The sequence below is a fragment of the Macaca mulatta genome, chromosome 20 (genome assembly GCF_049350105.2).
Source record: "Macaca mulatta isolate MMU2019108-1 chromosome 20, T2T-MMU8v2.0, whole genome shotgun sequence".
NCBI lineage: Eukaryota > Metazoa > Chordata > Mammalia > Primates > Cercopithecidae > Macaca > Macaca mulatta.
In genome coordinates this window covers 22719101-22732078 of record NC_133425.1, presented here as the reverse complement: position 1 = coordinate 22732078, position 12978 = coordinate 22719101, and the positions used below count along the sequence as shown (strand labels likewise).

At 49.2% G+C, this 12978-nt stretch overlaps 1 protein-coding gene across 1 annotated transcript in view; it reads right to left on the bottom strand.

The window, feature by feature from the left end:
- Positions 1-612: 612 nt before the first annotated feature.
- SCNN1G (sodium channel epithelial 1 subunit gamma) overlaps positions 613-12978 on the bottom strand; it is a 32871-nt gene continuing 20505 nt past the window's right edge. Inside the window, exons 7-13 of the mRNA XM_001093466.5 lie at positions 7805-7903; positions 5532-5649; positions 4916-4994; positions 4778-4835; positions 4526-4587; positions 2901-2976; positions 613-2451 (exon numbers count right to left, since the gene is read on the bottom strand). Of these exons, the coding sequence (XP_001093466.3) occupies positions 2071-2451; positions 2901-2976; positions 4526-4587; positions 4778-4835; positions 4916-4994; positions 5532-5649; positions 7805-7903 (873 nt within the window). The 3' untranslated portion in view covers positions 613-2070. The remainder of the gene's footprint in view (positions 2452-2900; positions 2977-4525; positions 4588-4777; positions 4836-4915; positions 4995-5531; positions 5650-7804; positions 7904-12978) is intronic.

Here is a 12978-nt window from a genome sequence, read left to right as displayed (position 1 = left end):
GGTCTAGTGGAAACACCACATAGGGCAGAGGCTTACTCTAGTCACAGGCCTGGGGTTGGGTTGAGTTGAACCAGGGGTGCCCAGGTCCAGACAGGGTCCCTACAGTCCTCTCTTTTACCAAGACTCTTGCCCTTACTAGCAGCCATTCTCATGAAGGGAATTAGTCCTGAATTGTGGACCTTCGCCAATCATAGATGAAGGACTTCCTTCAGCCCTAGAGCCAGGGTATTTAGCCTCTCCCCCTTCCCACCCAAAATAAAGGATGAAGCCTCATCCTTCAAAGGTACAGACCAGACTGGCTGCAAAATAATGGAGCGATAAAAGGCACCAGCTCTGGAGTCAGACTGTCTGGGGTCAAATCCCAGCTCAGCAACCTCCTAGCTGTGTCACCTTAGGCAAGTAACCTAATCTTTTATGCGTCAGTTCCTTCATCCACAAAATGGGATAATCATATCCATCGAATGTGCTCATCCAAGGGTCAGCACAGTTTTCTGTAAAGGGCTAAAGGGAAAATATTTTAGGGTTTGCTGGCTTTGCAGGTTTGGGTTGTAGCTACTCAGCTCTGCCACTGTAGTGCAATGAATGGCCGTAAACAAAACTTGAACAAATGGATGTGGCTGTGTACCAACAAAACTTTATTTATAGACACTCAAAGTCGAATCTCATATCATTTTCATGAGTTACAGAATCTTCTTCTTTTGCTATTTAAAAGCAAAAATAAAAATTCTTGGCTGGGCACGTTGGCTTGTGCCTGTAATCCCTGCACTTTGAGAGGCTGAGGTGGGAAGATCATTTGAGGCCAGGAGTTCAAGAACAGCCTGGGTAACATAGTGAGATCCTATTTCTACAAAAAATAAAAAATAAAATAAAATAAAATAAAATAAAATAAAATAAAAATTTTAGTTCATGGTCAAAAACAGGATTTCGTTTGCAGAACACCATTTGCAGTCCCCTATGCTAACCTATCTAGGTGCTTAAAACAGTACCTAACACCTTTTCTTGGGTTGGCTTTAAACACCAACCAAGGATTTAATACCTGTTAGCCATTTTCAGGTGGGAAGATGTGAATGTGATATGAAGTGGGTCATCTGTCGCAGTTGGCTTGTTGGTGAGGGACAGGCCATTGGTGATGGGGGGGTCAGCTCTGTCTTGGAATAGCTGCCCAGAGCATGGCCCACCATGCTCCCCGTCTTCCCACCCAAAGTGACATGGGCCTCACCCTTTAAAAGGTACAGACACAAATTGGATGCAAAATCGTGGACTCAGATTGTCTGGGTTCAAATCCTAGCTCTGCCACCTCCTCACTGTGTCACCTTGGGCCAGTAACTTAATCTTTCTGTGCCTCAGTTTCTTCATCCACAAAATGGGATAATCAGATCCATCTCCTGGGTCCACCCCTGCCCCAAAGTGAGGACACTCTGACATAGTCCCAGACCTCCACCACGGCACTCTGATCTCCACCAACACTCCAAGGGCCCTGGGCCAGTTCTCTGCTGCCTGAGGGCATGGAGGACACCTTTCCCCAGTGTCAGTGACGAAGAAGAACAGTTTATTCACAAACGGCTCCGGCTTCAGGGCTGGCACTTTCTCCTATCTTTGGCATCCGGCAGTAGCTATCCAGCCTTGATACTCAAGGTCACATCCTTGGGCCCCGACCCAGGCTGGCAGTGCGGGTGAAACCCTCGGCTTTGGGGCTTTGGAAGAGTCCTTCCCTCTCAAGACCTGCAAAGAGCTGCATCAGCCCTCACTCGCCTTCGCTTGGGCCGGCACCACTGCCTCGGCCCCCAGTCTCTACTGACGCGCTAATAGTTCAGGTCCCAGGATATATCTCAGCCTGGATAGTTGTGAGTGCTGCTGCGTAGTACCCGATGGGTCTTCCTGCACATGTCCAGGCCCCATCTTGCGGTTTAAAGCAGGCTTTTTGGTTGGAGTCTCTGAAAAGCCCAGAATGGGGCAGAGGGTCCCCTGTGCGCACATCTGGGGGCACCCGGTCCATGTCCTTAGACTGTGGCCGGTGGTCCTTAGACCATGGCTGGTGGTCCTGACTAGATCTGTCTTCTCATCCCTGACTCAGAGCTCATCTAGTATCTGGGTATCTGTGAGCTGGTTGGAAAAGGCCCTCTCCAAGCGCAAGGTATTGTATTTGGGGGGCGGTGTGCCGGGCACTTGGGTTCCTACGGCTGGAGGCAGGTGCAAAGCAGAGTTGAAAGTGGGTAGGTCATTGTCTATATCCAGGGCTGGGTTGTCCTGGCCCTGTGGGCTGCGGGGAGCTTCTGGACAGGGGGGAGCCTGCTTCCGAGCCCACCACTCCTTGGCTTTCTGCCACTGGCGGCGGGCAATGATAGAGAAGAAGTCGATGAAGAAGACCTCAATGATCTCAATGACGCAGACAACAGAGCAGCTCATCCACAGGCCCAGCTGGCCACCGAAGTTGGACAGAAGCATCTCAATCTGCAAGAGAGGCCAAGCCACATAAGTCCCATCAAGAGGGACCTCCCCACAAGTTGGTCTCACACAGGAACCCTGATTCCCAAGGGAGCCACGGGTCAGCCCTGACCCTGCACAGACTGGGAGGAAGAAGCAGGCAGGCTTCCTGTCTCCTCTTACTCTGTGTGTTCTGACCTGAGACCCTAGCCTACAGCAGCCTTCCTAGAGCAGGCTGGAACCCCTTTCCCTGATTCTGCTCCCCAAGGCCAGGCAGATGCTCACATCTGCCCCCAAAGTGAGGACACTCTGACATAGTCCCAGACCTCCACCACGGCACTCTGATCTCCACCAACACTCCAAGGGCCCTGGGTCAGTTCTCTGCTGCCTAAGGGCATGCAGGACACCTTTCCCCAGTGTCAATGACAAGGGACATAGGCCCAGGACAGGTCCTGGAAGGAAGCCACTCTACTCACACTGTTGGCTGGGCTCTCCATGATGGATCTCTGGTTCAGGTCTTTGTAGAATATCAAGAGTTTTGCCAAGTCTGTCCTGCAAAATTCCAACAGGTGAGTCAAGAGCCTTGGCATCCTACCAGATCACCAGTCCTCAGCATGGCTGTCTCCCTCCTACCCAAGCTGGCAGCACAGTCAAGGCACTGAGCTCCTTGGAGGTATCAGAACCTGGCCCATAAGGGCTCCGTCTACACCCCAGAGCATATCTCCAGGCTGGAACTGGTCCTCAGGTCATTCATTCACTCAATAACTGCTCCCCAGCTTCCAGATTAAGTCAGTCGACCCAGCCATACTGCCATTATACCCTGTTCTTCATTAAACGTCGACATTTGTAATTGTTTGATAGCAATCTCAAGTATGTACAGGTAATGTACATGAGCAGGGTAGTTGACGTAATATGATAATAGGCACAATGGCAATGAGCATTTATGGGGCACTTCCTATGTTGCCAAGCACTGTCGTAAGAACTTTATGTGAATTAACTCACTGAATTCTCCCAACAGCCCTGTGAGGCAGGTATGTATAGTTTCATCCTCCTCATTTCACAGATGTGGAAACGGAGATGCAGATTGGTTAAGGAACTTGTCCAAGACTACACTGTCAATAATCGGCTGAGCCAGTACTCCAACTCATTTAGATTTGGCTTCAAAGTCCATGCTCTTAACCATCACACTAAACTGCCTCTCCATAGGACGATGGCAAACTGGACCATGACTCATTCCAAAGGAGCAGGTATTACTCAGCTCTTCAGTGCTACAAAACAGTGGAGGGTCGTTCTTGCCAGAACTTTTGAACTTTCAGGAAAAGCTGGAAATAATGGGTTGCATTCATGAGGCTAGATTTGTGCCAAGGATCAGTCACCAGTTTGCAACACTTGGTTTAATGGTTTGCAATTGCTTGGTCAAAGTCTATTTTATCATTAGAGTGTAAGTACCTTGGGGGGCAGAGACCATGTCTGCTTGATTGTCCTGGTTTCCCCAGCACCTCACACAGCACCTGGCACCTAGCGGGTGCTCTATGAATGTTGGAAGCCAGATTGGCCAGATTGGCTCTCACAGTGGGCAGGCCCAGCAGTGGGCATGAGGGAGATAGTGAAGGCTTAGAGAAATGTGAGTTCACACGGCATGATTCACAGATGCGAGTTCACTGTCTCCTAGCTTTGAGGAAATGAATGAGTGAGTGAATGAAAAGAAGAGGAGGGCAGGCTCAGTGGCTCCTGCCTGTAATCCCAGCACTTTGGAAGGCTGAGGGAGATGGATCACTTGAGGTCAGGAGTTCAAGACCAGCCTGGCCAATATGGTGAAATCCCATCTCTGCTAAAAATATAAAATTAGCCGGGTGTGATGTTGCGCACCTATAATCCCAGGTACTTGGGAGGCTGAGGCAGGAGGATTGCTGAAACCCAGGAGGCGGAAGTTACAGTGAGCTGAGATCACACCACTGCACTCCAGCCTGGGTGACAGAGTAAGACTCTGTCTCAAAAAATAAAAAAAGAGATTTGGCCATACCCATAAGCATATGGAAGCAGGTGAGAAGACTGGGGGCTGTGGCGGCCAGAGCAGAGGAACAGGGTAGAGGAAACTTACTTGTTGAGCTTTTTGTTTATTTGCCGGCCTTGGTCCCAAGTGAGAACAGGCAGCAACCACTTCTACAATGGAGAGAGAAAGAGTGGGTCTGAGGATGCCCAAGAGGCCAGGGCCAGCCTCCCGCCCTCAGGCTCCCCAACTTGTTCCCCAGCCTCCGCAAGGACCATGTCCCAGGCCAGAGGACACAGCAAAAATGTCAGTGGGGCTCCAGGCTGGGGGCTTGAGTGGGGAAGGGTGGGCAGAAGAACTTACCTCCGAAACCACAGATGGCCATTGTGCCAGGCTCGTGGTTAGTGTCCACTCCTTAAAGCTAAGGGAGGAGGGGACAGTATGAGTGTAGGTAGCCCAACCCAACCCAGCCGCCCATCTCACCCCTTGGGGTCCACATACCTGCAGGCTTCCTTGCACACAGACTGGCAGCCCAGCTCTTCCTGGACAAAGGCTCGATGCAGTTGGTAGTAACAATACACTGAGGGACAAGGGAGAGGGCAGCGTGAGCTTTGAAAAAGCCACAGGACCCTTCCCGGGCATTCCCGGGTCACCAAGGACAGCCCCGCAGTCTCATTTTAATGATTTCTCCTCCCACTTTCTACCAACACTGGCTCTCTGGAAACACATACTGCCTTGTGATGTTGGGAAACAGAAAGCAGTGGTGGTTAAGGGTGTGAGCTGAAGGTCAGGCTGCCCTTGGTTTGGATCCAGCTCTGTTCCTTTCTGGCTGTGTGACCTTGGGCAAGCCGTCTAGCCTTTCTGGGTCTTGGTTATCTATTCTGTGAAAAGGTAATATCGACCCATTCCTACCTTCTGGAGTTGACTAAGGTGGTCAGTTGCAAAGTATAATTCAAGGCAGGCTTGACAACAGAAGTAAAACTCTAGCTAAACGGCTCTCAACCAATACCTCCCTCATGCAAAAGGCAAGAGGGTTGGAGTCCCATGACTGCCTATTGCCAGGGCTAGGCTGACCCTGGTCCTGGGGCATGCAAGGCTGGGGCTGGGTCTCACTCACTCCAGTTGGGGTGTTGCTGGTAGTTGCAGTAGTTGGCTGCGGGAGGTAGAGGCTGGCTGTACTGGGCACACCCACATTTCTCCACCATCTTTGTCTGGAAGCATGAATGAAGGCAGATCTGAAAGAGGAGACCCAGGGATGCCATTCATGTCTTTGCACAGGGATGCCAGGGAGTTCCCTGCACATCCTTCAGCCCAGGGGGTCAGCCTCCCTCAGCCTTGGTCAACATGAACCTGCCCCTTATGCCAACTGGGCTGGGCATGGTCCCAGAACTGCAAAGGGCCCAAGCTGGAAGATATATTAAGAATTTATTTATTATTTTTATTTATTTACTTATTTTGAGACAGTATTGCTCTGTTGCCCAGGCTGGAGTGCAGTGGCACGATCTCAGCTCACTACAACCTCTGCCTATCGGGCTCAAGTGATCTTCCCACCTCAGCCTCCCAAGTAGCTGTGATTACAGATGTGCACCACCATGCCCAGCTAAGTTTTTGTATTTTTGGTAGAGACGGGGTTTCACCATGTTGGCCAGGCTGGTCTCGAACTCCTGACCTCAAGTGATTCTCCCACTTTGGCCTTCCAAAGTGCTGGGATTATAGGCATGAGCCGCCGCACCTGGCCAATGTATTAAGAATTTAGACTAACTGAGATATGGAGATTGGGCTGAGCTGGGGCTGGAGTGGTCATTTTCCATCATGTGGGTGCCAACACAAAGTTAAGTGGGAAAATTGGAGGAGTCCTCCAGAAACAGAGAGAAATGAACACAGTCCCAGGGTTCCTATTCTCAAGCCCAAGCCCTCCTTGTTGGGTCTTCATGGATCATAAGCTACCATAATATCCATGGAGCTTATAGCATAAAAGCTAATAGCAGAGTTCCTGAAGGCAGGCTACTCAGGTCAAATCCCAGCTTTGCTACTTGTCTACTGTTTGGCATCAGGCAAGTTACTTAACCTCTCAGATGCTTTGCTTTCTTTATAATAATATCAACTTCATGAAGTTGTGAGCATGAAATGAATTGATACATGTAAGGTGTGTGTGTGTGTATGGTAGCTCTCACTAAATACCATCTCACTAAATATCTTTCTGATGAGCTCACTTTTTTTATTTTTAGAGACAGGGTCTTGCTCTCTTACTCAGGCTGAAGTACAGTGGTGTGATCATGGCTTACTGTAGTCTTGAACCCTTAGGCTCAAGGGATCCTCCCTCCTCAGCCTCCCTTATAGCTGAGATTACAGGTGTGCACCAGTATGCCCAGCTAATTAAAAACTTTTTTTTTTTTTCAGAGGCAAGGTCTTGCTATGTTGCCCAGACTGGTCTCAAACTCCTTTGCCTCCCAAAGTGCTGGGATTACAGGCATGAGCCACCGCGCCTGGCCCAAAAGTCCTCTTTTACTCATATTCTACACCACCTCTCAACTCAGCTCTTATCTCAGTTGGAAGACTCAGTGGTGAAGGTTTCTGGTCCTTTTGTTCTGCTGGGCTGATTTTCATGGACTCTCTGGGGTATGCTGGTAGGAGGTGAACTATAAATTCCCAGAATGTGAGAGGAGGCAGAACAGATCGTCTCACTTAAGTGTTAAAAAGTCAAATGTCTACAGGAGACAGTGATGTAAGTGACATACGGAGGGGTGGTGAAAACTGTGGGAGCCAGAGAACACCTGCTTCATTTATTGGGGTGGCTACACCCACTGTTTATCCTGCAGGAAATATGGGCTCAATGCTGCCGTATCGTTTCATTTATTCGAGAGACTGGAAATCTGGATTTTCTTGTGAAATTCTCTGACTTTTAAACAGCACCCAGGCTCTTGAAAAACTGGGTATGCCACCTGGAAGGCGACTGGGAGCTGCAAATTAGCAGCCGCTGATCCAATCCCACCTCCCCTTGTGGTTGCTGAGGGGAACCCAGCTGGTCCAAGGCCATCATCAAGTGAGGGGCACCAGCAGGCCTGGAAGCCATGCTCTTGACCCTTCGGCCAGTGTCTCTCTCAGACAGCTTCTCCCCTGTTCCTCCCTTGCCAAGGCCCATTTAGGAGGTGTGTCTGTCTCAGCTGTACATTGAGTTCCACAGAAACCTCGGTGAATCAATTAAGCTCTGGTTACAGATGAACTGCAGAGGACTGGAACCAGCTGGCATCATTTGTTCTTGAGGTCTCTGGATGAACCCCAGGGATCCTCACCAGAGTTCCTGGTGCAAGCCACACCCCAGCCTAGATATAACTTTGTCTCCTGGGTCCGGGCCATAAACCCAGGGCTGAGTGCCCCCAGCACTGTTACCTGGAGTGAGTAGGCAGCGTTGTAGATGTTCCTGATTGGCACGTCACTCCCATCCTCCGTGCACTGACTGTAGGGCTCACTCAGCTTGAAGGACTCTGTCTGCAATCACAGCAACACACATTCAGCCCTGTCGTCCCCCAGGACCCAGGTGGAGGGTTTTGCAGGGGGCACCAGACAGAGGACTTTGCAAGCAACCCTTGGGAGCTGAGAAGCTATTTGGTCATTCATTTAACGAAAAGTTAGTGAGCACCTATTAGGTGCCTGGTACTATGGTGGACACTGAAATCAGCAATGATCAAGACAGATAAGTTCCTGCTGTCCTGGAACATACCTTCCAGTGGGACAAATAGATGGTCAGCAAGCAATTAAATAAACAAGATGATTTTGGATAAATCTGGATGGTGTTTAATTAAATGGGGTAGGGAAACTGGAGGTGTTAAGAGAAGATGGGCAGTTTTGCCCATAGAGTGATTGGGGAAGGTATTTCTGAAAAAGGGACCTGTTGGGCTCAACATGGACCTGCAAGAAAGAGCTGGTCTTGTCAAGAAGTGAACAGGAAGCCAGGCATGATGACACACGCCTGTAGTCACAGCTACTGGGGAGGCTGAAGTGGAAGGATCACTTGAGCCCAGGAGGTCAAGGCTGCAGTGGGCCATCATCGTACCACTGCACTCCAGCCTAGGCAACAGAGTGAGACTCTATCTTTAAAAAAGAAGACGAAGAAGTGGACAGAGGATGACTGGGTAGAGCAAACAGGAAAGGCTTGAGGCAAGAGGGGCTGGTGTGGCTGAAAATGGCAAAATAGAGAAATTGCTGGAGATGAAGTCAGACAGGGAGGTTGAGGTCAAATCATGCCCAGCTGAGAAATTTGGATCTGATTGTCTGAATGAAATGGATTTGCAGTTGGCGAATCCACTGGGAGGTGGGAGAAGGGATTAGAAAGATAAGCAGGGGCCAGGCACAGTTGCTCATGCATGTAATCCCAGCACTTTGGGAGACTGAGGAGGGAGGATTGCTTCAGTCCGGGGTTCGAGGCTGCAATGAGCTATGATTCTGCAATCCAGCCTGGGTGACAGAGCGAGACCCCATTTTGAAAACAAAGAGAGAGAGAGGAGGGAAGGGGGAAAGGAGGAAAGGAAGGAAGGAGAAAAGAAGAGAGAGAAAGAAAGAGAGAGAGAAAGAAAAGAAAGGAAAGGAAAGAAAGAAAGGAAAGAAAGAAAGAAAGAAAGAAAAAGAAAGAAAGAAAGAGAAAGAAAGAAAGAAAGAAAAAAGAAAGAAAGAAAAGAAAGAAAGAAAGAGAGAGAAAGGAAGGACAGCAGGGACTGTGAGTTGCTTGGGATTCCCGCTCAGGTGAAGGACCCATTGCCTTGTTTTCTGGTCCCAGAAGCTGACTTGAAAGATGCTGACTTTCTTAGAAAAAAGCCAAGGAAAGTTCAACAGAGTAGAATGCTACCCTGATCATCAGAGGAGGTAAACAGCATTGTCACTCAAAGTTCAAAATCCTTATTCAATAATTTTTTATTTTTATTTTTTTTAGAGATGAGGGTCTCACTCTGTCACCCAGGGTGGAGTGCAGTGGTGCAATCAAGGCTCACTGCAGCCTCTACCTCCCAGGCTCAAGGGACCCTCCTGCCTCAGCCTCCCCGAGTAGCTGGGACCACAGGCTCCTGCCACTGCACCTGGGTTCAATGATGTTTTACCGTGGATGACTAAATTTTGCTCTAGCTTAATATTTGTCACTGCAAATAAATAATCCAGCCAAGCCAAACAAGCATAAATGGGGGTGGGGGGAGGATAACATCTTCTAAGGGCAGTAACTCAATGGAAGATAAATCGTGACCAGTTTATCACAACTGTGTGTTTGTATGCTGTGTGCATCCATGTGCCCATGTACAATCGTTTTTATTTTTTTGTTTGAGGAGATGGGGGTAAAGAGAAAATGAATGACAGATTTGTGGGAGGGAAGAAAATTATTTTCACTTTGAAGAAAGAATGAAAAGCGGGGGCGGGGGGGCGGGGGAAGGAATGAAGAGGTTTGAGGCGGGTGGAAACTGTAGCCATCTCAATTGGCTATAATCCCTTTCTGTTTGTATTGCATTTCATCTGCTGACCCATTAGTCTCCCTCAATTCACTGCAAGTACCTCCAGGGCAATTGACGATTCCCATTTAAAACCTTTTAAACAACAGAAGCAAACAAAGGGGAAAGTGGCTGTCTGGCGTCCCCTCTTTCCCAGGGTGCCTGCACTAACAGATGAGATCCTGCATCTCAGACAGACAGACATGGACTCACACATTCACTTTGCCCTGCAACCTGCCCTTCTCACTAACAAGGGTGAGTGTCTTTCTATGTCAGTACAGAATAAATAGACTTAATAGCTGGGTAGAAAATGCATGCAGGGCCTCTAGTACACGCCAGGGCTGGGCTGGGCACAGAGGTGCGAAGATGTCAAGCAGTGGCCTTCCTGGAGGTCACAATTCCTTGCCATCCTCTAAGCTTCTTCAAGCAGCAGGATCCCTGGGCAGACGTGTTCTTTTGGGTGCCCCGCCGTCCTGCTGAACTGTTACTGGAGTCTAGAGTGTCAGCTACAGGCTCTACCTGCCTGGGGTAGGAAAGCACAATACCCTGGCATCCAGATGAGGGGTCTGTCCACTTAGGCAAGCCGTGTGCAGCCAGCAGGGGTGGCTGGGGCTCCCTCTACCTTGAAAACCAGCCCATGGGCTGCTTCCAGGAAACCAATTATGAGAAACCATTTGGATTTCAACGCTTTCTGGGTACTCAATGGCCCTTCATTCTGCAACGATGCTTATCAAACTCACAGCTCTTAGAAGGTTCCGGTTGTTTTCTGAAGCAACCAGAAGTAGAGCAAATGGAGCGAAATTCCTGTTCTGAGTGGAGTAGGTCTTGAGATTCTCAAAACCTCGAATGCAGTAACTTTGACAGAATGCTCTTCCCTCTGACCCAGCTTTCAGTTTTCCAGAACTGCTGGCTTGTGGAGGCTAGGAAGACATTTTGACTTCTAAGCTGACCCCTGGGGACACACAAAAAAAGAGTGTGTATATGTGTGCATATGTGTGAGTTTGTATGTGTATCTATGCATACACTTATGCATGTAAAAGTGTGTATGTGTGTGCATGCATAGGTATGTGTGGATGTGTGTGCACACATAGGTATGTGTGCATGTATGTATATGTATAGAGGTATATGTGTGGGACATGGAGCCCATTTATATCAAACCAGGTTCTATCTGCTTCTTTCTGAAGATCTTGGGGGAAGGAGACAATTGCATAGGAGTCCTTAGCTCACCACCCTTTCTCTCTCAGACAGGGTCTCGATCTGTCACCCAGGCTGGAGTGCAATGGTGCTATCATGGCTCATGGCAGCCTTGACCTCCTGGGCTCAGGTAATCCTTCCACCTCAGCCTCCCAAAGTGCTAGGATTACAGGTATGGGCCACTGCACCCAGCAAGCTCATTCTTTAAGGTATAAACAGTGCTAAGGGGAAAAGTCCAGATGGCAACAGAGCCTAAGGGGCAGGGAGGTGACAAGAGGAGGGCCTTTATCAAAGCCCCCACAGCTTCTAGGGTTAGAGAGCCAGCTCCCACCTTCTTGCAACCTTGAGAACTTCCAACCAGTATAATCATGTCTCATCTGTGAGATGGTCAGTCCAGCCAAGCTATTCTCAGACAAGGTGGCTATTGTTCTCACATTTCAGTGGTAACTCTTGTCCCAGCCAGTAATCTCAAGTCACCTTCTCAGAAAGATTGCCTGCCTTGCCACAGCTTAGCGGTTTGCAAATTCTGTTCTGTCTGCACCCTGTTTTAGGGCCCATCACAGAAGGGTGGGTGGTAACCAGGCTGGTCTGTCTCGCAGGCTCAACTCCATTCATCCCGCATTTCTATTTCCATTGTGTACATTTCTGGGTAAGACTTTGTTTGAGTGAGAGATTCTCCCAGTAGTAAAAAGGACTTCCTCCCCCAGCCACTGAGGGCATGGTGGAGGTGTCTACCAGCCCCAGTCAACAGGCCAAAGTGGCAGCTGGGCTCTGGGGGTGGGTGGGGAGCCTTCCTTTCCCTTGGTTTCCATGCTCTGCCCCTGATTCTCAGAATGGACTGCTGCTTCTGCCAGGCAGGGGACAGCAGGGATGGCCAGGCTGGGGATGAAACAGGTGGATGGTTTTCTTCTTGAACTGTGCAGACCTGGGAGGGACTTTTTTTTTTTTTTTTTTTTTTTTTTCTTGGAGATGGAGCCTCACTCTGTCGCCCAGGCTGGAGTGCAGTGGCATGATCTTGGCTCACTGCAACTTCCACCTCCTGGGTTTAAGCCATTCTCATGCCTTAGCCTCTCAAGTAGCTGGGATTATAGGCGTGTGCCACCACGCCCGGCTAATTTCTTTGTATTTTTAGTAGAGATGGGGTTTCACCGTGTTGGCCAGGCTGGTCTTGAACTCCTGACCTTAAGTGATCTGCCCTCCTTGGCCTCCCAAAGATTACAGGCATGAGCTGCTGTGCCCAGCTTGGACTCATTATTGAGGAAGTTTTGTTTGCTTTGAGTCTCTAGGCTGTCTCAGGGCCCCCCCATGACCCTATCCTGATGGTCTCCTCTGACCACGGGCATAAGGGGATTGAATTCTGGGCCCTTCTAGAAGGCTTTTTCTCTAGGAACCGTGTTATGGTCAATGGTCATTCACCCCTAAGCAACCAGTAGCACCAGGTGGGCTAGCTAAGGGGTCAGGAATGTGGGCTCGGGTCTGAATAAGTCTGAAATCAGACTCCCACTGTGCTACCTAGTGGCTATTTGATTTTGATTAAACAATAACAACAATAGACCGGGCATAGTGGCTCACGTTTGTAATCCCAGCACTTTGGGAGGCTGAGGAGGGTGGGTCACTTGAGGTCAGGAGTTTGAGACCTGTCTAACATGTCAGCCTGTCTAACATAGTGAAACCCCATCTCCACTAAAAATACAATAATCAGTTAGGTGTGGTGGTTCACGCCTGTAATCCCAGCTACCTGGGAGGCTGAGGTGGGAGGATTGCTTGAACCCACAAGGTCAGAGCGGCAATAAACTCCCACTTTGGCCTCCCAAAGCACTAGGATTATAGGTGTGAGCCACTGCACCCAGTGAAAAAAATTCTGATGGCTTAAAATATTACATGAAATAATAAAAAAACTGG